Consider the following 26,006-nt stretch of genomic DNA (forward strand, 5'->3'; position numbering starts at 1 on the left):
GCTTGTCTATGGATTCCAGTCGCATCGGTATTTCCTTCTTATGCACCCTTGTGAACTGACGCGGTACCGATTCGGTTCTAAAATATGTTTGATTTTCATTCCCGAAACTTTTTTTGTGCTTTGGTAATGCTACGAGCGAACAAATTATTTAGCTGAACACGAAGTCAGACAGGTTGCCGCACTTACTCCTGTGGCCAGGCCCCGGCCAAGGCCATTGCCCAGGCCATTGTCCGGGCCATTGTCCAGGCCATTGCCAAGGCCACTGCCCAGGCCACTGCCCACGCCACTGCCCAGGCACCCAGCTCCCCTGCCAGCCCCCAGACCAGCTCCCGGGATAGTGTCCAGATGGGCTCAAATCCGCTGGCAAATCCAACGGCAGGCGGACACTTCCAGGATGGCCGGGAATTCCATGAGGTTGTTGCAGTTTTGCACTCGCTTGCAGAGTAAGCGCACAAGGAATGACCAACGTTAGGATGGCCAGTGTTGCCATATTGGACTGGCCCTCGTACCTTAAGGTAATAGATTTGTCACCTACTCTGTTTTTATATACTTAAGGACAATAGTCCACAGAAGCATTACTTTTCGCGCGCATGTTCGTTTAGATTGGGACATCGGCCATTCGTCTTAAAATACAGAGAAAGACTCGCATGGTGGCTCTTACGCCATTGCATTGTGTTGAGAGCACAGCACACACTTACTCTAGTTAGCCTGAGTGTATGTGGGCTTATGACCTCATGCCTGTCACCACTTGCATTTTCTCAGCCTCAAGCATCAATTCTGAACAATTATACACAATCGAATAAGCATAACCTGCACATACTCTGTGGCTCACAAAGGGTTGGGGCACAGCTTAAGTCAAAGTCTGGCTGCCCAGTTCATCTGTCTTGAGAGCAGCTGCACTGTTTCAGAATGAGGGGGAATTGTTGGCCTCTTTTTTTGTCGATGTTGAGAAACAAACGGTTCATGAAAGTTTTCTTTTGCCACTGAGTTTATCGCTTGTGTGGCAACCTTGAAAGAAAGGTTTGCCTGCACTAGATATCATGGCATAGAAGGTATCTTTTCGCCTACTATAACTACTATAACTACGTAATTCAACCACACGATGCGAGACAACGGCACCATTTTTACATTTCAACCAAGAACTAAAAATGGGCGCCCTTCGAAGCTATCCCAATTTTGTCGGCGTGGTAACATTTGTTCTCTAAAACAACATTAAGGAAAGGTATGAGGAAGGCATGGGTCAATTTTCGTGGTCTATATTTATGTCTAAATGAATGAAACCTGCTTAGAGCAAGCCCGCCGCATACAATACTTTTCAGCCTGCTGTAGGTGAAGCGTTAGTCTAAAATGTCGAAGGATACTGATATAGGTTGAACACAAAGACATGAAATTTCCCTTTAACAGCAGGAGTTTGATTAATTATTGATGGTTCAAGATTGAAAGACATTTATATTGTTCCACGACGTTGGATTGATAAACTTTGCAGCTTTCATTTATCGTAGTCTTGAAAGAAAGGTGTATATATTACAGGAATAAATTTCGCGCTATCGACAAAGGAAAACAATTGGAAATCAAGACGTTTTAGACGACATAGAATCGATGCTGTGTCTGTGTGCACGTTCTATGTGATACTTTAAATAAGAAAGCAACGATTTTATGCCGCTACACCCATCATCTTCGTAGCTTAAAAACTACATTTATGAATAGGCAAAATTGTTACAAAAAAGTGTTTTTAAATATACATCAGTGTTTTATTAAAAAAGTTTTGGGAAGTCGATTTTTTGAGTCATCATCGTGCTTCATTCATTTGACTTTGCTGACTCAAGCGTTTAATTGCAGACTCATCCTTCTTTACACTCTTTCTTTCGGTTGATGGTCGAGAATGTGCATTTACCAGTGTTATCATGATTCAGATTTTATTATATATTGTTATTTGTGTAGTGTAGCTGAGTAGAAAAAAAAACATACGTGCTTGTTTTTGAAGCCGCGGTTTTTCCTCAAACTGGCGAATGGCAGTGAGTGAGGGCCGGGAAAAATTTGATGCTATGCATGTAACTCGCCGTCTGGGCTTTTCTGCGTAAAGCGCTTCGACGCGAGTGTCACTGTTTACGTCGGCCAATGGATTGTTGAAGGTGTGGCTGTGGCATGGCAAAGATTTGTTCGAGAGCTTAATCTGCACGCCATGAGCCCACCTGCCTACACATTAAAAGCATAGCAAGCGTGTTCAAAAGCCATCAGAGCTTCGAGGCTGCGTGTACTGTGCGCTAGCCCGTCGGACTGATGCTGCGGAAAATGATGCAGGTAATAAAAGTGGCCATACAGGGTGTCTTGCTGCTCATTTTTTCCTTCCATGCCCACATGGTACATGGATACAGCACGCTAACCAGATAATAAATTCTGCTAACCGCGCTCTAGGTTATATACGACGTAACCTTTCCATAATCATCATCATCATCATCATCATTAGCCTGATTATACCCACTGCAGGGCGAAGGCCTCTCCCATATTTCTCCACTTAACCCGGTTCTGTGCTAGCTGCATCCACTTGACCCCTGCGAACTTCTTAATCTCATCCGCCCACCTAACTTTCTGCTGCCCCCTGCTACACTTTCCTTCCCTTGGAATCCAGTTTGTTACCCTCAGCGACCATCGGTTATCCTCTCTTCGCACTACATGTCCTGCCCATGTCCATTTCTTCTTCTTAATTTCTATTAGAATGTCGGTAACTTGAGTTATTTCTCTGACCCACTCTGCACGCTTTCCATCTCTTAATGTTACCCCTACCATTTTTCGTTCCATAGCCCTCCTTCCATCGCTTCTCCTTATATTAAACAACTTGCTTTCCAAACTTTTGTGCACCCTAAACTAGAGTATGCTAATGCTATTTTTGACCCATACCAAAATAACCTTACTAATGTCCTCGAATCAGTTTAGAACAGAGCAACACGATTCATTGTGTCAAATTATTCATATTATTCGAGTACCTCAGCACTAAAAGCACAAATAAACTTACCCTCTCTAGCCTCACGGCGTAGAATCGCGCGTCTTAACCTTTTTCATAATTTTTTTTTATTCTTTGCCATCAGATAACCCGTACATAAAAAGAGCCCACCAAAGCTCCCGCTCGAGCCCCATTAACGCAGTGTACCCCCCTCAAGCGCACACTACTACTTTTCAGCAGTCATTTTTCCTGCGCACAGCTAGCACAGGACTGGAATGGCCTGCCCACCAAAGTCGCTACAATAATCGATTCCAAATTATTTAAAGCGGTTCATAGAAAACATATCATTTTGATCATCGACTCCAAAACTTCAATCAGCTCATCGGAAACATTTCATGATTTTTGTTACACTTATTTGCCCTGTAACGCCCACTCCCTCATGTAATGTCTCATCAGAGACCTTTGAGGATTGAATAAAGAAATAAATAATTAAATAAGTTTGCAACAATTACATGCTTAAGCTACGCCCGATTAATAAAGATTGCACATCAGGTGCCAAGCGGTTTACGTGACTCTGTTTAGAATTAAACGCTGTTAGCTAGTGACGTCGACGGTTTCTTCAGGTTTGTGAAGATGAAAGAATACCTCACTATTTCACTATTCGCAACATTCCACTCTTAAATGCCCATATGAACATCGGAGGAAGCATAATGCACTACAGTTGACTTTTTTCTGCCAATGTGCCATGAAATGCCCATAATATGTTGTGGCAGCCACGTCACTAAAGGGTACGTGAGTTCACACTATGTCCGGCTAGTGGAGAGGAAATTGAAGTAAAGTAGTCAAACATTTGCTACTGAAGTAGCTATGTCGCACCTCTGTAAAATAAGAGTTCTGTGACCTATTGCTTTTTAGTCTAGCTGCTTCTTGAACTAATAAAATCATCTCAACAATTTTATTCATTAACTATATTATTTGAAAGCGATGTGCCTTAAATTTGACAAATTTGCATGTCGCCTCTGTCATTCAGGCGGATGACTCGTGTAATATGCAAAGTATAGACACTCGGTTATATGGTACACATTTATTATGGGGAAAATTCAGATTTAAACAAAAACACTTATTTGTGACTACAGGGCGCCGTAATCTTAACTCGCCATTGCTGCGCTCCGCTCTCCTATGATCTGATATTGCTTTGAGGTAAAACCTGTTTGTGAAAAAAAAGAAACAACTATAAATACGACTACAATACTCCCTGCGAAGTGCTAAATTCGCGCACCGCAATATAAGCGATATATTGAGGCAAATAATTTGAGAAAGTTTTGGTTTCACGTATGTGTAGTTACAAAGCGTTCATTTTTCTCGCGACCAAAATAGAACTTGGCAGAAGAAGAGAAAGCAAAGCCACGAGCGAGCGGTGCAGAGGTCGTGGCTCTTTTTTCTTTTATTTTGAGAAATTCTCTTGAACTCATGACAGTCGTTCGCTCTGTTACACCGGAAAAGACACCATTGACGACGCGCCGAATGGGCGCATAAGGGCTGCACTTTATTTAGCGTGCATAAGACTGGCTTACTGGAGTAGCGATCATCACGTAACTTGAACACCAAAACGTATATACTAGGGCGGAAGAAAATACTGGAAAAGAAAAAATAAATGGGTGGTGTAGAACCTTGCTAAACATAGCTAGGCAAAGCAAAGCATAGTTTACATGGTGTCGCTTTGGTTAGGGTTAGGTTATGCGGGCGCCGACATTCTTTTTCAGTGATTAAATTGCCGAGACTGTGGAGTCAAGGGCATCGTCAACTACAAGAAGCAGCGCATGATGTGCTATGTGCCGTCAGAGGTGAAATGTCAAGGTCAAACGTTACGCGCTGATACTTTGGTTACACTATAAGCCACACTATCACCTCTGTCTCGTTGAAGGTCAAGCGATCGGATAGGTTGACCTTGCCTCCTTCTCGCGTAGTCAGGCTTTCATTTCAAAAATTATTTCAAGTCATTACCTGCGAACGGAATAAAGTAAGTAACAAGGATTGTAAAAAGCAGAACGTAAAGCAAGAATAAATGAAGTATATAAGCAGCACGACAACACCGAAATGAATAAAAAGCATATAAAAAAGACAAACTTAAAGGCGACGTTTCAAGTAAATATTGGTCTTGGTTATTTACAACCTGCTTAATTTGAAGCACACTTTTAATGAAACTGACTGCTGGTCAATGTATAGGAGGTGTTTAAAAGGCCTCGCTATATGCACGCCGAAGACAAAAAAAAAAAAAAGGCTGCGACCATCGCAGTCACAAGTTGCTATTACTGGTATTATACAAAAACTAATAAATAAATAACTGCCTATGACGTCAGCTCTGGGTCAATTGAACGCCCATTGAAAAGGCACAAGTAACAAAGTTATTAATCTAGTAGAACGTTGTTGTGGCCTAGTAGGCTCTCTAGTTGGTTGGGGCTCTGTTTTGTGTGCGTAATGAAAGCAAAATGCTGATCCTGCGTGTGTGAACTTCATAGTTTTGACCCTCTGTCAATCCATAGTTTGCGGTCGTGGTGTCGCGTTTCTTTCTATGTCTCTAGGGTTCTTTGTTTTCGCGCAATTTTATCCCTATTTACGGTATACTCTAGTATGCGCTGATTTTGGGCTGCTCTTCGTTGTAGCTTCCAGCAGATCCCCCCCCCCCCCTCCCCTTTGCCCACGATTTATTTCTTGCCCGTCTCTATTTTCACTGAAAGCATTCGGTCCTCACCTCAACTTACGAAGGTGCCGAGACATGAGTGTGTTGCCTTGTATAGCTGGCTCATTAACGGCACACAAACTCGAGAACACAAATGTAGCGCCTAAAGTTTGGCACTAGTAACGACCCGCCGTTATAACGAAGCACGCATATTAACTGAAAACCAGCAAAAAAACAAGCACAAAATTATCACAATGGCAATGAGCTTTGAAGCACCGGGTCCTATACAAAGCAAGAAGAGAGCAAAAAAAAAAAAAAAGAACAAAGAAAAATACCAGAATCAGAAATCCCGAATGCATGTGAATTGTAGCTAAAACAACACCACCTGGGTATCAGCAAGAAAAAAAAAACAAAGCTCAATAACTGAATTCAGTTGTCTCTCCAATATATTTGCTCGCTTCTTTAGACATGGTATCATGGTCGTTCAGAATGGGCTAGTGGCTGTATTGGCTCTGAGATGTTTAATTTAACTTTCCTTGCCCCTCAGCTGTACGTAGTCTGCTGTAATAGGTGAACAGACAGCTGAATTTGCGTGCCAGCTATTAGCCCCTATAGAGGAAACGTTGGGTTATGATTGCTCCATAGAGACTAGAAGAACCAGAATAATATAGTTACAACACTCGAATCAATTTAAACTTCAGAGCTATGGTTTCTATTCGAGAGCATTTCCAGTCGTTGTCCCAGCTCTTTTTCGACAGATCGGCGTTTGGGCAACTGCGTATATTTCTTAACCTCAAAAATAACACAATAGCCATTTAGAAAATACGTCAGGGCGCAGGGCTGAAATGACGCAGGGTTAACGTCATTGCTGCTGAAAACATTATTTTGCCTTTTAGTGGTATACGCAATGTATTTTTTTGTTGTTTTTACGCTTAAGATCCCAGTCCCCAGTGTGGTTGTTTGTGCTATTTCGACCAAGCCTAATATCAACTGCAAAGGCAGCTTCGTCTTTCGCATGTGGCAATGTAACAGCACAGAGTACCTCCGATTTTCTCTCCGTAATTGTTTAGGAGCTACGTGTGCGTAGGGCACGCATATGAGAAGCATTGCGTCTTGCAAATATTTATCCGAAAACAAAACGGCGCTAAGGTTGTGGGCGTCTTCTGTGTGTCGTTGTCGAGAACGGAAGCTCTATTCTGCTTACATGGGCAATCCAAGCTATATTCAAGTGGCTTTGCATCGTAGGCAATATCTCAACTTGAGGTTTTCCCTGTCCAGAACTTTCTTCTTGAGGTAATTTAACATCAGCGTGTCATTGAGAAGTAGTAAATAAAAAGAGCGTCGCTCATCCTAGCTATTATTTTGGTGTGACTGCGGTTGAAATCCAAACAAATTTGTTATAAAAATAGCAGTCCTGACTGTAGTCTTCGGTCTTGTCTGGTACTTGGAGATTTCCCAGCCCAGTCCCAAATACGCAACACGGATAAACTTTATGTCTACAAGTGCGCTCGTGTGGCAGAGTATCCTATGTCATGTTACGTATGTAATCTGCGTATTGAAGGAAATGACTGTTACTGTTATCTAGACGAGTGTGTACCTAGGACTACACTCAGATGAGGTTTAAAAGGTGGCGGAAAACCGTCACCACAAAGTTACAACGTGCGGGCGCAAAACAGATGAATGCCAAATATAAACATTTCGCAGCGTCTTTTTTTGACTTCGAAACGTAGACATAGGAAGTGAAAAGGGCTAATTGTATTTCGCTTGTTTTGAAAGACTGCCGAAAAATAATGACGTTTATGCTACCTATATCAATTAACATAAAGCGAAGATTTCGAGATGTAAAGTAAGAGTAATAGATTAATACACAGATGTCACCTCTGCCAGCCACTCAGTAGTTACGATAATTTATCAAGTAACACCAATAGCCTCTGTTCTGGTACTCTCTCAAGCTAACTGCGGTGCGTCAGGAGAGTCATAGGGCACAGGTCACAGAGGCTAGGCTATACTACAATTCGCTTCCACACCGTGACTGACATGAAATAAGTTTAGGTCTTGATGTCATAATTTGTACTACTTTGGGTTACAGAACCATGGATACCATTTTGACGTCACGTATAACTAGTGCGTACGTAATAAGCCAGGACCGAAGAGAGAAGAGATTCAGTCGATACGCACACTAAGCCTGGTGGTAAAAAAAAACAATGAACTGATTCAGGCCCACGGTGATCACTTATTTCTTGTTTGTAATGTGTTGTTCTTCTACCTTTTTGTATTTAGATAGACGTTGATGTTGTTAGCGAATCACTCATGCACTTCTCTCCTGTGCAATGAACAACTAGAAAGCGGATGACACTCACCCAACTCGAATAAAAACGTGACATTTTCTTCTCATAATAGAAAATCGGTGATTGTTTTGGCCCAGATAAAGTCGTTGTGACGTCTACGGATGGTTTCTATTTAGGTCGTTGTCAGCATTCGCCACACGCAGCAGTAATAATTTAATAACGTAATGAATGTGATTTAATTATGCATAGTTTTTCTAAGTTGTATGCGGAGCCACATAGGAATTTAAAAAGCGTCGCATAGCTAGGTCTCCCACAGGCACCGACATAGAAAGAAAGCAGGATTTCTGACGTTGTTGCTACGCCAGTAGAACATTTTTTGTGTCTATGAGATAGTATTGTGAACTAGAATTTCTCTTTGGTTCCTTCATACACGCAGTTTTTTACAGCGGAAACGAGCGAAGAGAGGCGGTGTAATAAAGAGGTCTTCAGTGACAACAGCCATGACATGTATCACTGCGTATTCTAAAACAAACGTTCTATTAGGACAAAGTAGTGCATTTCATTTAAAGACCGAATAGTGTGAGTGGAGAATTGCATGGCGCGACACGAGAAGCGTGGTTTTCCATACGTGCTTCATTTTTTATTCTTTTTAAAGACAGCTATATACTTATAAACATGGAGATTTAGGAGGCCCCCAAGCATTCGTTTTTGAAGAAAGGCAGCTGTTGGAAGGGGCATTGTATTCTTATTCCAGAGTACATGACATCTTAGCCGCTGTGTGGCGCTCAAGTGGTCGCTACAACCATGAAACGCATTTATATCACGCTGCCGGCACGTTGTCCGTAACTATGACTACTTAAGGAACAGATAAAACAGTGCGAACCTGCCGTAAGTATGAATGGGAACCGAAAGAACACAAAGGCTAGCGGAAAGCAGAACAAGAAGGTGAAAGGAACAATACGCAGACGAACCTAGACGTCCTTTCGTGGGTCGCCACCTGGCGGCTGCATGTAGTACTGCCGCTTGAGCGACGCATGCGTCAGCAAGTGCATTCCATGTTCTGTGGTGTGTAAAGCCAGTGTGCGGTGCAACAAGTTCAATCTCTAACCTGCAAGCCAAGCTCAGCTTGCACGTTCTTGGCACTAGAGCGAGATGAAATCTATGCTCGTTAGCTGCCGTGATTTCAAGGAGCACGTGACGGTCAAAACTATTTACCTCAGGTCCCGTGACACAATCAGTGTCAGCATGGCTAGTAAAGATCTTTAATTTCTTAATGCGGTTAATATTTGAAGCCGACTCTCACTACTTCGTATGCACTAGCACTGAAACGAGGTTAAAACCATTCTATGCTTCCATAATGTTTGGTCAGAGGAGAAGCAATGACTTTATAACTGTGCGGGTGTCCTGACACGCACAATTTTCAATTAGAGAATCGAGGCCATTGTATCGAGCATAAATGGGATAAATGCAGGTGAAGGAGGATGGTATGATACTTAAAATCTTAGAAATAGTTCCAAGCAGGAAAGAAAAAAGTTGTGATGTTTTATTACATTAACAATTGATGATGAAATATTGCTAACCTACGAAGTCTGCTTCTCCTCCTTCGTTACTGCTCCTCGTGGCATACGCTGCGCATCTATAATCAGCATCTTCACCTCAGGCGACATATTTCCGTGCTACAACTGCAGAGAGTTTTCGCTATAGGAAACACATGTGATAATATTTAACGGGAATGAACGGGAATTGTCATGATAGAACGAGGCTTTGTATTACATAAACAACCGAAACTGCACTAGATAAATAATCCTGACGTTTACATTCTGTACTGGTTCGAGAATGTTGGCGAGGACGTATTGATGGGGCTCCCCATGTGGCTAATGCGTACACTAATGTTGCTCAAACGAGCGTTATAGGGCAGGACGTGGTGTAAGGAGGTATCTGACAAACTTATACATGTCTGCCCTGTCGTTGTCTACTGCAAACTTGGATAATGTGATGAGGTTCTCAAACCAAGGGCTGAATAGTGTCCGTATTATGTGGGCCAAAATCTGCTCGCATCCTGTCAGACGCCCTGCCGGAAAAAACTACGCAATGGACACCACTGGCCCGCGAAATAGATGCCTAATTTTCTACAGCGCCATTTTTTGTTTGTTTATTTGCAGTCATGCAGGAACGCAGCTTAAAATTACCCAGACTGAGCTGGTATTTATTTGGTAACTGCGTCTGAATTGCTAACTCTGCATAGTAATGTACCTCTCTACATTGTGGCACAGTTTCCAAAGACATTTTAAAGGTATGGCCGTAGCTAAAAAAGTGGAAAGACGCGACTCTTAGATGCTCAGGACAAAAAACTATATTTTTCGGTGATAGCTTGTTCTTGAACGCCTTCTTTGCTGTTGTCTTTTGTACAACATTTTGTAGATCAAAAGAAAAGCTATCAGGTCTGTTTGGACAAAGGGAAGAAAGATCCGGAATGCGTTGCATGCTTTAGCGAGGGCATTCTGTTTGCGCTTTGGCAATTGAATCCCGTCTTTGACTATAAGGATGCCCTGCAAAGTTGAGGAAAAAGGTATCGCTGCATAGCAGCGCGAACTGTGTAAGGACAGGATGACGACATAAACTGAGAAAAGAGCGCTGGCTACGAGCGATGCAAAAACAGAGGGATGGAGTGTACACATAAAGAGCCCGATATACAAGAAGTGTATTCCAGAATAGTTACTTGTTGGGCTAGTTGGCTCATGGTATCTTATACAGTAGCGTAAACACTGTAGGGAACAACGACGACAGACCCAGAAAAAAAAGAGCGGTGGCCTCCAAGGATGCAAAAATAGATGGGCGGAGAGAACACAGAGAGGAGCCCAATCTACTAGAAGTGTATTCCAGAATAGTTGGGTGTTGGGTTATTTGGTTCATGGTATCTTTTATAGCAGCGTGAACAGTGTAGGAAAGGACGACGATGGTCACAGAGGAATAGCGGTGGCTGTCACAGATACAAAAAACAGAGGAATACCGAGTACACTGCATAGAGCACGATGTACTAGAAGTGTCTTGAAGAATAGCTGTTTGTTGGTCTAGTTGGTTCATGGTATCGCTTATAGCAGCAAAAAAAAAAGATAACCGCGTGTGTTCTCTCCATCCCTCCGTACTTGCATCGTTGGCAGCCAGCTGGAAAGATTGCTCTTAGCGTCTTGCACGTATTTTGATATTGCTTCAGCAGGAAACACAGCAGAGGCTGAAGTTCTTGGCATCAGCTGAAAACTTTTCTAGATGAAGTATTCGTCATTGCGATGCACCTTTTACTGAAACTGAATAAGTAGGCGTAACATGAGAAAGCTTTAAAGGAATGAAATTAAGAACCGGGTCAATATGCTTCTCCGTACCTCGCGTGCAGAAAATTTTCGCACACGTAAAATATAGATGTCAAATTACACGGCGAAGACCCCTAGCAGTCATTTCCAATGCATTGCTCTCTTTTTTTAATGATACTCTAAAGTCAAAGGATACTCTAAAAATGATGTGCTCGGGCTAATCGAAGTGCTCAGGTGTGTTGGAATGCAGCATACAAAAACATGATTGGTCTATTGTACATATAATCTGGACACACGATTAGGCCCCAGTGCATATCCTCAAATTTGCTGCAAGTGGAACACTCTGCGGAGTCAAATTTCACAATTTATTTAAATACATTCAATGATATATCTCAGTGAATACAGCAAATCTGTGTGACTGTGCAGGACTTTATCCTGAACCAAAAGCTCTTTGCCGTATTTAACCGTTTAGGACGGGTTTGCCGAGCTTCTGGCTAGGCCCAGCATCTGATGGTAACGCCTCTGATAAAGTCCGATCCGAAAGATGACAAAAGGCATTCACGTTAAAGAAAGGCAAACATCGTTGGAAGCCATTGCCGTTGGCTCCTTTTGCACCAGCACCACTCGTCGTATTTTGATCGAGCCTGTAGTTTTCGGGGATCCATTCCAAATACTACTTATTGGTTATAGCAGGGCACCATTGAAAGCGCCGCCATTGAGTGCACCCGCCATCGATGCGGTCAGCGTAGGTGCATAGTGTTAAAATGAGTGAAAAATTGTTTTTTTTTTCTTTGGCAGATGGTAGTAGACACGTGATATGGCTGTGCACTGAGTGGTCTTCGGGGCGTTAGGTCTCGATGGCACATGACATGACCGAGTGGGCAGGATGCGTGCAGTCTGGCAGCTCATTCGGAATTGGTGTGTGATGATATATTCGATGCCTCCGGGAAGCTTGGATCCCGATTCAGACAACTTCACCTAGGTCAGGCAAGCAAGTTTGTACGGTGGGGTTAAAACGTTAACATAATGGTGAAGCTTACAACTGTGTACTTATGAAATTATGTGAGGTAATAAAGGCATAAAGTAGTCAAATAGGGTATGAAGAGTAAATAGAACTGATTCGAATAAGGATCTACTCAGATAGAAGTCATTACAACTGTCTCGTCTTACTCTTATAGGTAGACCAGTTAGCTCTCTCGTAAGTTTTCATGAACGAATGGAAAGAGCTCATTGGATGCCTAGTAAGGACTTCATTATGTAAATATATACAGCCTTTGGTAGACTTCTTTCAAACTCTGATGAATTTCCTCCCTATGTGTCTCAGGCTCAGCAGCTATTGTTGATGTTGAATAATGTTGTAAATGAGTTGATGGGTCACCTTCACACTTAGTATCACAGGTACTCTATATGCCTGTGCTGACGGAGATCTACAGGTGCACAATATCAAAATAAATCTTATCTTCCAGCCAGACATACGACAAAGCAAGTAACATTTATCCCCTAAATGGTGCCAAGATTACCTTGGGTAGGGTAGTGGTTTATTTCTAGAAGATCTTAATTGAACTGAAGCAGGCGTAGCAGCACTCGCTGATCAGCGAGACCAGCCAGGCGCGCGAACAGGCGAAGACCACGCGGCTAGAGCACAAGCTCATCTTCTTCTGTACAATGTCCCCCGTCTAGTTGATGGGTCACCTTCACACTTGGTATCACAGGTACTCTATATGCCTGTGCTGACGGAGATCTACAGGTGCACAATATCAAAATAAATCTTATCTTCCAGCCAGATATACGACAAAGCAAGTAACATTTATCCTCTAAATGGTGCCAAGATTACCTTGGGTAGGGTAGTGGTTTATTTCTAGAAGATCTTAATTGAACTGAAGCAGGCGTAGCAGCACTCGCTGATCAGCGAGACCAGCCAGGCGCGCGAACAGGCGAAGACCACGCGGCTAGAGCACAAGCTCATCTTCTTCTGTACAATGTCCCCCGTCTACAAAATAAGCTACCCTGGCGACGTAGGGCGTGGAGACCACGGGGTACGGCTAGAGGGGTTTGACGTGGACTGTTTCGTGCCGCGGCGATGGAGATCAGGAGACGGCGTAAGGGGCTCAATAACGTAAGTTACCGGTGATGTCCACTCCAAGAGACGATAGGGACCATGATATTACGCAAGAAGTTTCCTGGAGAGGCCCGGTGTACTGGGAGATATCTATAGCCAGACGAGAGAGCCAGGCGGAAAACGTGGGGCAGGTGGATCTTCTGCGTTGCGAGCTTGTTGGAGGCATTGGGCGGCAGTGAGTGGCGGTGGTGAGAGACCGTACGATCTGGCGACCATCGCAAGTCCGCACGAAAAGCGCAGTTCTCGCCTCAGGAACTGCGACACTTAGGTTACTTCTTGGGTTGCCAAGGGACGTCGTCGCATCGGAGAAATGGAACGCCGACGCGGCGAAGGTGAGCGGCGACGAGAGGCTAAGTGCTCTGCAGAAAGTTGATGGCTTTGGGGTGGCTCACCAGGTGAAGAGTACCGGCGTTGGTTACAGTAGTCGGAAACATCAGAAGGTAGACGAGGGACGTGTATGCGTCGATGGCAGCTCCGCACCACTTGACCTTAGAAGCCGCAGAAGTAGCAGATCGGACGATTGTCAATCGTCCGCCAGGAGCTTGCCGCTTGAGCAGGAGATTGAATACATTGCGCAGGTTCTCGAGCAGGACCAGGAGGCTGAATGTATGCAGATTGTTGAGGTGGTGGTCGGGCAGCAACGGCCGCACATGTCAACGGGGCCGCGACAAGAATGGGTTGAGGGGCTAGAGGAAGAGCTTCAGCTAGCTGTTCTTCATAATCTGGCCCAGACTGAGGGCTAGGTGTGATGAATGCTCTTTATGACGGGACATAAGGGAGAGCTATCGAGAAACTTCTTCCTGAATGAAGCTCTTGATTTATGGCGGAAGCGCATAACGTTAACCTCCATCTGTAAAGTCAGCAAGCGACTAAATGTGCATGGTACTCGCATGAGTAAGGGCCCTTTGCTTGCGCAGATCATCAATACTTTGACATAGTGTGACAAGTTTTGCGACAGTGCGGAGGTCTCACGCTAGCAGCATCTGAAAGGCGTCGTCATCGATGCCTTGAAGAATATTGTTAAGTGAAACTTACACAGCGGTAAACGCCAGATAACTCTCAGAAGCACCCACCACCAGCACGAAACCAGCTTAGCCTGAGCGTCGTCTTCTTCACAACACCGCACCAGTGCGTGTCGTCATCTAGATATTGCGCACCGTAACAGTATTCCCCGCGCGGGAGAAGCACCGTCCCGGTGTTGCCTACACAGGAGAACTTGAATGGTATGGTTTTAGACGGGCGACGTGCACAATTTCTGGATGAGGGGTTGTGGAAGAATACTTGGGCTGTAGAGGGGCGATCTTATAGGTCACATCGGTGACTTGTCGCAGGACGCAGTAAGGACCCACGTAACGAGGCAGAAGTTTCTCGCACATCCCCACACGGCGGGCCGGAAGCCAAAGAAGCACGAGGGAACCAGGAGGGTAGTGGACGTCTCGGTGATGTAGGTCATAACGACGCATTTGTGAGCACTGAGACGCGCCAAGCCGGTCTCGAGCAATGTGGCGGGTGACATCAGCGCGGGCGATGGCGTCCGAAGCGTAACTACAGGAAGAGTTGTCAAGAAGCAGCAAGGTGTCGAAGGGGAGTAAAGGGTTGCGGCCGAAAAGTAGATAAAAGGGAGAGTATCAAGGTGTTGAAGGGGAGTAAAGGGTTGCGGCCGAAAAGTAGATAAAAGGGAGAGTATCCGGCGGTACCATGGCGTGAGGAGTTATAGGCGAACGTGACGAAAGGTAAGGAGATGTCCCAGTCATGATGGTGATCGGACACATACATAGATAGCATGTCGGTCAGTGTGCGATTAAGACGCTCAGTAAGACCGTTCGTTTGCGGATGGTAGGCCGTGGTGAATTGGTGACGAGTAGCGCATGAGCGTAGAAGGTGATGAACCACTTTAGAAAGGAAACAGCGGCCCCGATCTGTGAGCAGTTGACGCGGAGCGCCATGAATCAAGATTACGTCATGCAAAAGAAAGTCCATTTGTTTCCAGACGTCGACGTCGGAAAAGGCCCAAGAAGATCGAGGCCCACACGAGAAAATGGTTCAGTCGGCACTGAGATTGTTTGCAGGGGCCCACTAGGTTGAAGCGATGGTGTCTTACGGCGCTGACATAGCTCACAAGCGGCGACGTAGCGACGGACAGAGCGGTAGAGACCAGGCCAGAAAAATCGTCGTCGCACACGGTCGTACGTGCGTGATACTCCCAAGTGTCTTGCTGTAGGGGCGTCGTGAAGTTGGGCGGGGACAATAGAGCGCAGATGAGCCGGAACAACCAGTAAAAGGTCCGCGCCATCTGGACGCATATTGCGTCTGTATAATGTCTAGTTATGGAGCACGAACACGCTGGCGGAAGAATCGTGGTTGTTGCGCAGCTGGTCTATGATTGGTTGCAGGGCAGGATCCCGACGCTGTTCGGAGGCGATATTTATAAAGTCCGAGACGGACAAAATGTAGTCGTCAGCAGTATGGTCGGACAAATCGGGAGGATCTACGCGATGGCGGGACAAGCAGTCAGCGTCTTGGTGTAAGTGGCCGGACTTGTATACCACAGTCAATTCGTACTCTTGTATTCGCAAGGCCCAGCGACCTAAACGGCCAGTGGGGTCCTTAAGTGAGGACAGCCAACACAAAGCATGATGGTCTGTCACTACACAGAAGGACCGCCCAAACAAATAAGGGCGAAATTTGGTCAGCGCCCAAACAGGTGCAAGGCATTCCCGCTCTGTAATTGAATAATTGCGCTCAGAGGACGAAAGCAGGCGGCTGGCATAATCAATGACGCGGGAGGACCCATGCTGGGATTGGGCAAGGACAGCACCAATACCATGGCCGCTAGCGTCGGTGCGCAGTTCGGTATGTGCAGAAAGATCGAAGTGCGCCAAAACAGGTGGTGTAGTGAGGGCGGAAATAAGCGTCGTGAAGGCATACTTGGTCACAACCCCATGTGAAAGGTACTTTTTTCTTCAGAAGAGAGGTAAGCGGACGAGCGATGTCTGCGAAGTTCCGAATGAAGCGGCGGAAGTAGGAGCAAAGGCCGAGGAAGCTTCGCACGTCACTTGAGCTACGCGGGGTAGGGAACTCGCGCACGGCTCGAACCTTGTCAGGGTCGGGCTGAACACCATTTGCATCAACCAAATGACCCAGGACTTTGATTTGGCGCCTACCGAAGCTGCATTTTTTGGCGTTCAGTTGAAGACCGGCGCGGCGAAAAACGGCCAGGACTGTAGACAGTCAATCAAGGTAGGTTGCGAACGTGGAAGAGAAAACTACGACGTCATCTAAGCAGCATAAACATGTTGTCCACTTGAAGCCACGGAGGAGCGAGTCCATCATGCGCTCGAATGTCTCAGGAGCGTTGCAGAGTCCAAATGGCATCACCTTGAATTGATAGAGTCCATCGGGGGTGACAAATGCGGTTTTCTCGCGATCCCGTTCGTCGACAGCAATTTGCCAGTAGCCTGAACGCATGTCGATGGAAGAAAAATAGCTGGCACCATGCAAGCAGTCAAGCGCGTCGTCAATTCGTGGAAGAAGGTAAACATCTTTCTTTGTTATTTGATTAAGGTGACGATAGTCCACACAAAATCTCCAACTTTGGTCTTTCTTTTTGACCAGTACGGCAGGGGACGCCCAGGGACTGCAGGAAGGCTCAATAATGTTTTGCGTCAGCATCTTGTCAACTTCTTTCTGTATAGCATGCCGCTCAGTAAGGGAAACACGATAAGGCCGTCTGTGGATGGGGCTGGCGTCACCCGTATTGATTCGATGGGTCCCAACGGATGTTTTGCCCAATGGTCGGTCCCCGAAATCAAGTATATCAGCGTACGACAGCAAAAGGTCGGAGAGAGCTCTGGCTTGGTCATCTGGCAGATCCGCAGGTATCATGCTTGAAAATAGGATCGAATGTGAAGAAGCTGATATATGCTGCTCCGACAGATGCTGAGGCGTTAGAACAGCAACTTCGCAGTCCGCCAAAGGAACTAGATCAGCAAGTGCGATGCCATGGGGTAAAACTTGGGTCGAGCGGCTGATGTTAAGGACAGGAAGAGAGGTGCGGTTAGCAGTGACAGTCACAATGGTATGAGGGAGTATGATGTTGCGACTCAGAACAACATCGGTAATCGGGCAAGTGACGTATGTGCCGTCAGGAACTGCGGGGAACGGGGCCAGTGGAACATAAATAGCTGCTTCGGGTGGTAGACGAACAAATTCGGCGGATCGGAGGCGGGGCTTGCATCGGTGTTTTCGGGGCAGTTGGGCAGGTCTAAGCGAAGAAGCGCCAGTTGAGCAATCAATCAGGGTAGAATGGGCCGTTGAAAAGTCGATGCCGAGGACCACGTCGAGAGGGCAGCGGTCGATAACAGGGAAGAGGACAGGGGTAGTACGACCGGAAATACTGACGCGCGGAGTGCACCGTCCCACGACGGCAGCGACGCTTCCATCGGCGACACGAACGGCGGATGAAGCGGCGGGTGTGACAACCTTTTTCAGACGGCGGTGAAAGGATGAGCTGAGGACTGAAATTTGGGCACCAGTGTCAATGAGGGCAATAACAGGGGCACCATCCACACAGATGTCTAGAAGGTTGCGGCGATGAGCGAGGGTCAGCAGAGGATTTTCGGGCCGGGTCGTCAATGCAGCATCACCTCCGGGAGCTGCATTGGTTAGTTTTCCGGAAGAAAGCCAGAGAAGTGAGGAGATGATGGACGGTGAGGTAGGGGCGAGCGGGACCTCCGGGTCTGAGGCGACGGTGAGCGGCTGGACATGCGCGGGGCTGGCGAGTTAAAGTCACGAAAGCGCGTATCCCGGAAATGGTTTGGGTGTGGATATTCGGCGCTCCCAGCACCCAGCACCTCCACCAAATGTTAAGGGAAACTTACACAGCGGTAAACGCCAGATAACTCTCAGAAGCACCCACCCCCAGCACGAACCCAGCTTAGCCTGAGGGTCGTCTTCTTCCCAACACCACACCAGTGCGTCGTCGTCATCTAGATATTGCGCACCGTAACAATATGCTTGATCTTGTCGGCCTCTTACATCTGTGGGTACACGCGCTAGCACAAGTCGACAATTCGATATAACTCGTAAAAGTCTCGCCAACCTGCTTAGAGCACGCACGCAAGCGCTGTTAATCGAAGAGTTTTTCTCACAGCCGGACGGCTGAAAACTTCATAGAAGCTGGCTTTCAACACGGTCCATGATGAAATGTCCGCTTCGTGGATCCGCAACCATAGATTTGCTAAGCCGATGATATAGAAAATGACGTTGTTTAGCTTGTGTTTCGCTACCCATTTGTTATATGCGCTCATCCGCTCATAGGATGTGAGCTAATCCTCGATGTCATGGTCGCCAGCGCCACTGCAGGTGGAGGGGTATAACTGGTCGAGAGAGCCGGGACAAGTAAATGCCGAGCCAACTTGTACAGTTTGATGATTGGCATCTTCAGGCATCGCATGACGCGGTAACGTGGGGCTGCAGAGTTCAGGGCGAGAACGTGAATCTTAGCAGGAACCTCCACCAAATGTAACGGGGGGGTTTATTTCCAGAACAACTGAACTGGGAAGAAATGAAGCAGGCGTAGCAGCAGTCACCGATCAGCTAGACCAGTCAGGCGCACGACCAGGCGAAGACTACGCAGCTAGAGCACCAGCTCGTCTTCTTTTTTACACTAGATTATACTGGGAACATGCAGGATACCGAAGGCTGGTCCTCCACACACGACGACTTGAATGATATACAAGGGCATAGCGTGCATGGTGGTAGTCAAAAATATGTCAGCAGACTGCACCTGAAAAATGCGTCCGGCAGCTCTATACCAAGGTTGTAATTGAGTGATAATGCGGTGTCGGATACGAAGCATGAATACAAAATGAGTAGTTCATAAATTACATTAATGAGCGTAGCAGTCGCATAGTGATAGCAAATGACCCGGCGATCGGCTTTATTTTTTGTTGTGCAGCGATACGGAAAGACGCCTTCTGCTTGCCTCCTTTCATGGATCGCTGATATGCCATACTACTAAATCCCCCAATCGAAAGAGTTTACACAGTGAGGAAACGTGAAACTATAATTATTAACTTGTTATTTTTTCATATAGTAATTTTAGAAAGCCATTGAGGTCAATTTTCTTAGCAGGTCGCATTGCTTTATTCACGTGAATGAGCGCTGATAAAAAAAAAAAAAAAACAAGAAAAACATGAGCAAGGTCTACTAGTTGTTTTCTACTAACCGCTCATTTGACTTAACCTATACGGAATAAAATAAATAAGGTATTCGAAAACGTACGGTGTCAAGTTACACAAAACACCGCTCTGATTCTTGACACATCTGCATCGAAATGCTGCCGAGTAAATACAGTATCGACGGGCGTCAGAACTACAACAATACTGTGAAATAACATAGAACACCACTGGACAGCGTTAATTATTACGACGACGTGGAGGTGTTAGCGCTGAACTTTCGTAAAGAGAGCCAGCTCTAGAAAATATTGTGTTTTAAGCACAGTGTAGCGACATCTGGTAGTGGGAATCTGTAAGCTTAAACACCGGGCCTTATGTTACTTGTTCTGAAAGCATTACGCTGGAATGTATATAAGGATCACATTTTTCGGGCAATAAAATGTTTATTCCCTCTTTTTGTGTGACAGTTTAAAATGACGTGAAGGTAGCTTTTAGGATCTATGCATCACTCAGCTCTAAGGTTAGGGTTCTGCGGACTCTGTGGCCGCGGTTGAGCTGCCAGATATGGCCACCCAATTGCAGGTGGCATTGGCCTGTTTCCCTGTTTGCACTTGTGCCAACGAACACATTTGCCAGATTGACTCCTGTAGTAGCCTTTCTTGCAGAAGCATCCGGTACGGCAGTCCTTGGTGCATCCGGGTCCAACTTTGGGCCTCCAGCATTTGGCCTCCGCGCAGCTGCTGCCTACACATGTCTTGTACACTTCATGTCGTGGGCACCCTAGGTAGTGGGATGAAAATTTCCCGTACTCATCAGGTGGCAGATGAAGATTACTAAATCCACTAGCCAATGAAATCTGTTATAAGATCAACGTATAAATTAAGGTCACAAGAATATTAATGAAACATTAAAGACTTGGGATGGCACAAAGCATGGCAACTTCCAATTTTAATGATGTTAAATTCAGTATGCTGCTTAAGCCTTTTGTGACCGACCATGAACCTTAACATGTTACGATCAGGGCAATATTTTGTAAAAAATGTCACTTGCATTTTCAATCACCGTATTCAATGAGAAAGTTTCACTAACCCTTTGCAAGTAGATTCGTTTGCATAAGCAGGACTCCGCGAAATACTGGAAGATCGTTGCACATGAAACCCACCTTCACTGACAAATAATTCTTTGCGCAAGATCTATTATTAGTGAAGAGCACGAAACTGCCAGTAACACAGCTGCGCTGATATCTTTCCCGTCCGCTAAAATCTATGATTGCCCCATGAGCTACCATTTTCTTCATATATCTATTTACAAATATTATGAATCTTTTATGAATTATTTTATGAATCTAATCTCCTTCGCGAGTAAGGAATGTGAAGAACGTTCCATAATGGCACGAAACTAGAGACTTATACTGATAAGTACATTGGTATTGAGTGGTGGATATTGTTTCACTTTATTTTGTTCCCTTTGGAGAGTCTGCATGTGCGGTAATCATGAACATGAGCCCTGACAGTTGGTGCGCAGCGTAAATAATTAGACAAGGCATTACGCAGTGTCCAACCTTGCTCGATGAGCTTCAGTGCGGAAGTGCTCTACGAAGTCACGACCGATCGAATAAAGAGTTCGTCACTAGTTAGTTAAAATCTATTACGTGAGAATGTCCTATTTGCACCTACTGCGTGTTTAGTGTCATTTCAAACAATTTGTGGTCGATAGTCGCCATATTCTCCAACAGCAGTGCTAGGCATGAGCCGCTGCCCTGTGGGCAGGACAGAAAAATTGCTTATTGCCTGAAGCCGTAGCGCCAAAAGGGAATGCATCGCATTTGCCACTATTGCCATTCTTGCCTTCTATCTTGCGTACGGTTGTAGTTACCGCAGTATCTGCATTTACCATTGGACGGTGCTAAACCACCCTATCATAGACGACACGTCCCGTCCATTTTAGAGGAAGGTCTCAGCTTATTTGTCCCCATTTACCAAAAGTTTCAACTATTTTCCAAAGAGATCAGGCAGAGTGGAGCGCGGGTTTTCGGAATCCTGCTTTGTAGGAGTTTGTCGCTGCCTAGGCGATTTGCGGTGGTCTTTTGAGGAGGCCGACCGTGGACCGATTTGCTCGATCAATCACACCACGGTGATATTCCGCTGTTAGTAGTTCTGGCCTCGTAATCGTCCTGCCCAAGCAGCATATGCATGAGTTTTGCAGACCGGTGCTTTAGCGCACGGTTTTTCTTGAAATCGATCATCAGCAACATCGCCGTCGCCAGCGGTTGTGTATCATTGACGTTAGATTTGATGGCGTCACAATTTGGGGGTTGAGCCCTTATACCTCAATTTATGCGGGAAAAAGTGTCTAAAGGATTCTCGATCAATATAAAAATTATATTAGATATGTTCCCTTCAGAGCCTCTGACCGAGACGCTGCACCGAATCTTCTTGCGCCAATGAAACTAAGATATTTTGCTATCCCTCAAACTCTATTGTGAGTGCCCCTTCATCTATCCGCTAAGGAGGCATATATAAAGGCAATATGTTTATAACGCATATAACCGCTTGAAAACAGCGTCACATACTCTATTGTTTATACTACCGTGTGCAATGGGGCGCAGACCTTCTCTGCTCCACCCAGATTGGAGGCGATTAAACTTGTCTCACAGATGTAAATTTTTTATTTTAGTCAGTCCTAATTTTTGGTGGTCAAAATACTGTGTACTTGATAGATATACTATGCCTTAAAAAAGGAAAAACAAATTTCCAAAATCATCCGTAATAATTTATAGAAACATCCACTTTAATTGCGAAAGGGTAAGGAGTCATAAGAGCATTCTCCTCTCGAAATAAAAATTGACAAATTACTAATCCTCATCCAATGTGACAACTTTCAGAAAATTATCTCAGACTCCATCTTACTCAAAAATGAGAATATTTTTCGCTCACTTCCATCTGTCACGACCAGCGTTTAGGACCTATAAGCCGGCTGTTGTACGCCTCGGTGTGCCGCGACACGATATTGCAGCAGTGGCAGCGTTTTTTTTTCGCATGTAACTGTTTGTACTTTTGGTAACTTCATTCCGACTCGGATCCCATGTTATTTTTATTGAGAGAAAATACTTTTTTTTTCATGTTACTGCAACGCTCAAATATGAAGTAATAATTAAATGGGTTGCCAGTACTTACGCCTGCGACTAGGCCACTCTCCAGGCCAGGGTACAGGCCAGGGTCCAGGCCAGGGTCCTGGCCATAGTGCAGGCGGGGATCTAGGCCAGTACCCGTACAAATGCTCGGGATCTTGTGTCTCCGATGGCAAAGGCCGTGGCAAGAGGACCTCTCCAGGATGATCCGTAGGTCCATAAGCTGATAGCCGTTGTGCCCTCGCTTGTAGAATGAGCGGACACGCGGTGAACAATGCAAGGACAGCCAGAGTTGCCATGTTCGCCATGTTGAAATGGCGATCTTGATTTTAAGTGCTATAGACGCTCGGTATACTGTTTTTATATGAATAATAACAATACTCTAGTGTGCAAAGAAACGTTTTTCTCCTTCTGCGCGCGCTGCTTTACATTGGTATATCGATCATTCTTGCAAACCTATAGCTTGGCATTAGCTTCTTTTCTCTTATGCTGTTGCATTATGTTCAATAGCGCACACTACTTGCATACTCTCGGGAGAGTTCTTTTTTTTTTGCGCGCTTCTGACCTCACGCCTCTCGCCGCTGCAGCAACCTCTCGGCCAGCGTATTGCCGCTCTTCCACGCGACACATATCCCTTGTAGTAGTGCACAAAAAATATAAATGTAATATTTTCGTACAATTAAGTCTAATATAATCTAGCCTAAGCGACCATTTTGCCATTTCTAATTTTTTTTTTGTGGGTGGGAGGGGGGGGGGAGGAGGAAGCAATAATGCCCGTCTCTTCTTCCAGCCGTTGTTTGGAGGGGGGGGGGGGGGCGCAATTGTCGCTTTATAGATCATTTGGTTTAACATTGTATGTTCATGGGGGCTTCTAGCTGCATTCATTTCCTGCTTGTGCAAAATTATTTCTAGCATTCTCTCCCTTTCAAGGGATTTTTCTGCGCATATTTCTGTAAATGAATAATTTCCTAAGAAACGGAGAGCACGTAGTCACCGCGACTCCTGAAAACGCTACTACGTATGGGTGGATGGCTTGGAGGAGGAACCATAATCTTTCAATGCCTTAGGAGGAACAAATTGGAAGAACTTGCATTTTTGTACGGTATAAAGCTAAAAGGAGCTTTAAATTTTCGCTGTTTACCGGAACAGACCAAATATGTAAAATAGTCGTTAAAATAGCTATTTTGGCTTGAGCCGAAAAAACTGGCGGCTTTGTCTAGTCGACCTTTACGAACATTTTTCCTTGTTATCAAGATCTCAAATGGCCCCAATGGAGTGTGAAACGTCAAGTGCTATATGTTGACGAAAACGAATGAAGCGCAGCTCATTACCCCTATACCTGCGAAGAAATCTGGATTTCAGGATGATATAGGCAAAACACCTAGCGTGAATAGGTAGCGAATGGAAATCAGTGATATTATTAGAAGAATAGATGTTCATGGGTATGGACATGATATCATTCATTGTGCGCTTTCGTGAAAACGCAATATAATATAGCATTGTCATTCACTCCCCTGATTTAACCATACATAGTGAAACATTACGGCGCAGGACTGGTTATTCTTTCGTGGAGTTGGCCTCCTTTGCCAAATTGCCTCTATGAGGAAATTGGTATAAGAGGAAAATTTAGAAAATTATGGTTCCTTAACGATGCAAAAATTCGGGCTGTGTATATGAGTTGAAAAAGAACTGCGAACCGAAGAGCTCGTCTACGCATGTGAGAAATTGGTAGAAAAGGCGACTTGAACATATGAAGTGGTGTAGCGAGTCTGCTTAAATTATTGGAATCAAATACCTGAGTAAGCTTCGTCCGTAGTTGGATGGGCATAAAAGCAAGCATAGTCGAGAAGAATTTTGACCAGACTGTGAAGTAAGGAAACGTAGCTTAGATGGGCACTGACAGCTTCCTCGGCTCGGTGCCTCGACTTTATCAATCAGTGGCGGGAAAAACGGCTTGCGTGCGAATGACTTTTGCGCTTTATTGTGAAAACAGATATTATTTAAAGTTGGTGTCAATTTTTTATTGAACACTCATATTATCGCTGATTTTTTCACGCAGTGCAAAAAACAGGCCACAGTAATATTTCCTGCCTGTACAAACTGCGGCGTAACATTGTAATGAAATTGGCCCCATATATGTGTTCGGGTATCACATCGCACCTGTTTTCTCCGCAAAATGGTCCCACTCCTATGCATCCAAATGTTTAGCTTAGTCTCCAGTAAGTATCTGGTAAACAAAAATACAAATTATCATTATCATCATCATCAACAACAACCGGACTATACCCCCAGCAGGGTGAAGGCCTCTTTCATATTCCTCCTTTAAACCCTGCCCTAGCTGCATCCCCGTGACCTTCTGCAAACTTCTTAACCTCCTCCGCGCAGCTAACTTTCTGCCACCCCTTGCTACGCTTTCCTCTCAATGGAATCTAATTTGCTACCCTTAGCACCTACGGCTTATCCCCTCTACGCACTACATGCCTTGCCTATGCCTAGTTCTCCGCCTTGATTTACATTAGAATCCCATACGTAGAGTTGTTTCTCTCACCCTCTGTGTGCGCTTCCTATCTCTTATCCCCTACCAGTTGTCGTTCCATACCCCTCTGCGTTCTCTTCAACATAAGTTGAACCCTTTTTTTTAGCCTCCACGTTTCAAGCCGAATGGTGAGTACAGGTAAGATGGAAATGTTATATACTTTCCTTTTCAGCGATATCAGCAAGCTGTTATCATAATCTACGAGTATTGGCGAAATGAGCTCCATTCCAATCTCATTCTCCTAGCTATCTTCATTCTCTATTTCCTGGTCCTGATCTACGGTTACTACCGGTCCTAAGCAGGAATTTTCGCCTAATACTTCTAGTGGTTCGCTACGCATTCTAACTGGTGTTTCATTACGAGGCTCTTGAACGTTACCTTAATCTTATGCCCACTGCATATGAAAACGCAAAAATTCTGAGAACACTGTGGATAACAGATAGATAGATAGATAGATAGATAGATAGATAGATAGATAGATAGATAGATAGATAGATAGATAGATAGATAGATAGATAGATAGATAGATAGATAGATAGATAGATAGATAGATAGATAGATAGATAGATAGATAGATAGATAGATAGATAGATAGATAGATAGATAGATAGATAGATAGATAGATAGATAGATAGATAGATAGATAGATAGATAGATAGATAGATAGATAGATAGATAGATAGATAGATAGATAGATAGATAGATAGATAGATAGATAGATAGATAGATAGATAGATAGATAGATAGATAGATAGATAGATAGATAGATAGATAGATAGATAGATAGATAGATAGATAGATAGATAGATAGATAGATAGATAGAT

The 26,006-nt window shown here is 44.8% G+C and overlaps 2 protein-coding genes across 2 annotated transcripts in view; one reads left to right on the top strand and one right to left on the bottom strand.

The window, feature by feature from the left end:
• LOC146189922 (putative sodium-dependent multivitamin transporter) overlaps positions 1 to 14,079 on the top strand; it is a 94,765-nt gene extending 80,686 nt beyond the window's left edge. Inside the window, exons 22-23 of the mRNA XM_084605383.1 lie at positions 199 to 443; positions 13,626 to 14,079. Coding sequence (XP_084461509.1) covers positions 199 to 443; positions 13,626 to 14,079 — 699 coding nt within the window. The remainder of the gene's footprint in view (positions 1 to 198; positions 444 to 13,625) is intronic.
• Positions 14,080 to 19,966: 5,887 nt separating this feature from the next.
• Positions 19,967 to 22,958, bottom strand: LOC146189923 (uncharacterized). The gene is made up of 2 exons (XM_084603346.1): positions 22,692 to 22,958; positions 19,967 to 20,295 (listed from the first exon to the last, which is right to left on the bottom strand). The coding sequence occupies exons 1-2, from the start codon at positions 22,951 to 22,953 to the stop codon at positions 20,021 to 20,023; spliced, it is 537 nt and encodes a 178-aa protein (XP_084459472.1). The 5' UTR covers positions 22,954 to 22,958; the 3' UTR covers positions 19,967 to 20,020.
• Positions 22,959 to 26,006: the final 3,048 nt, after the last annotated feature.

Source organism: Amblyomma maculatum, chromosome 5 (genome assembly GCF_055883805.1).
Source record: "Amblyomma maculatum isolate TAMU_Amacu chromosome 5, ASM5588380v1, whole genome shotgun sequence".
Taxonomy (NCBI): Eukaryota; Metazoa; Arthropoda; class Arachnida; order Ixodida; family Ixodidae; genus Amblyomma; species Amblyomma maculatum.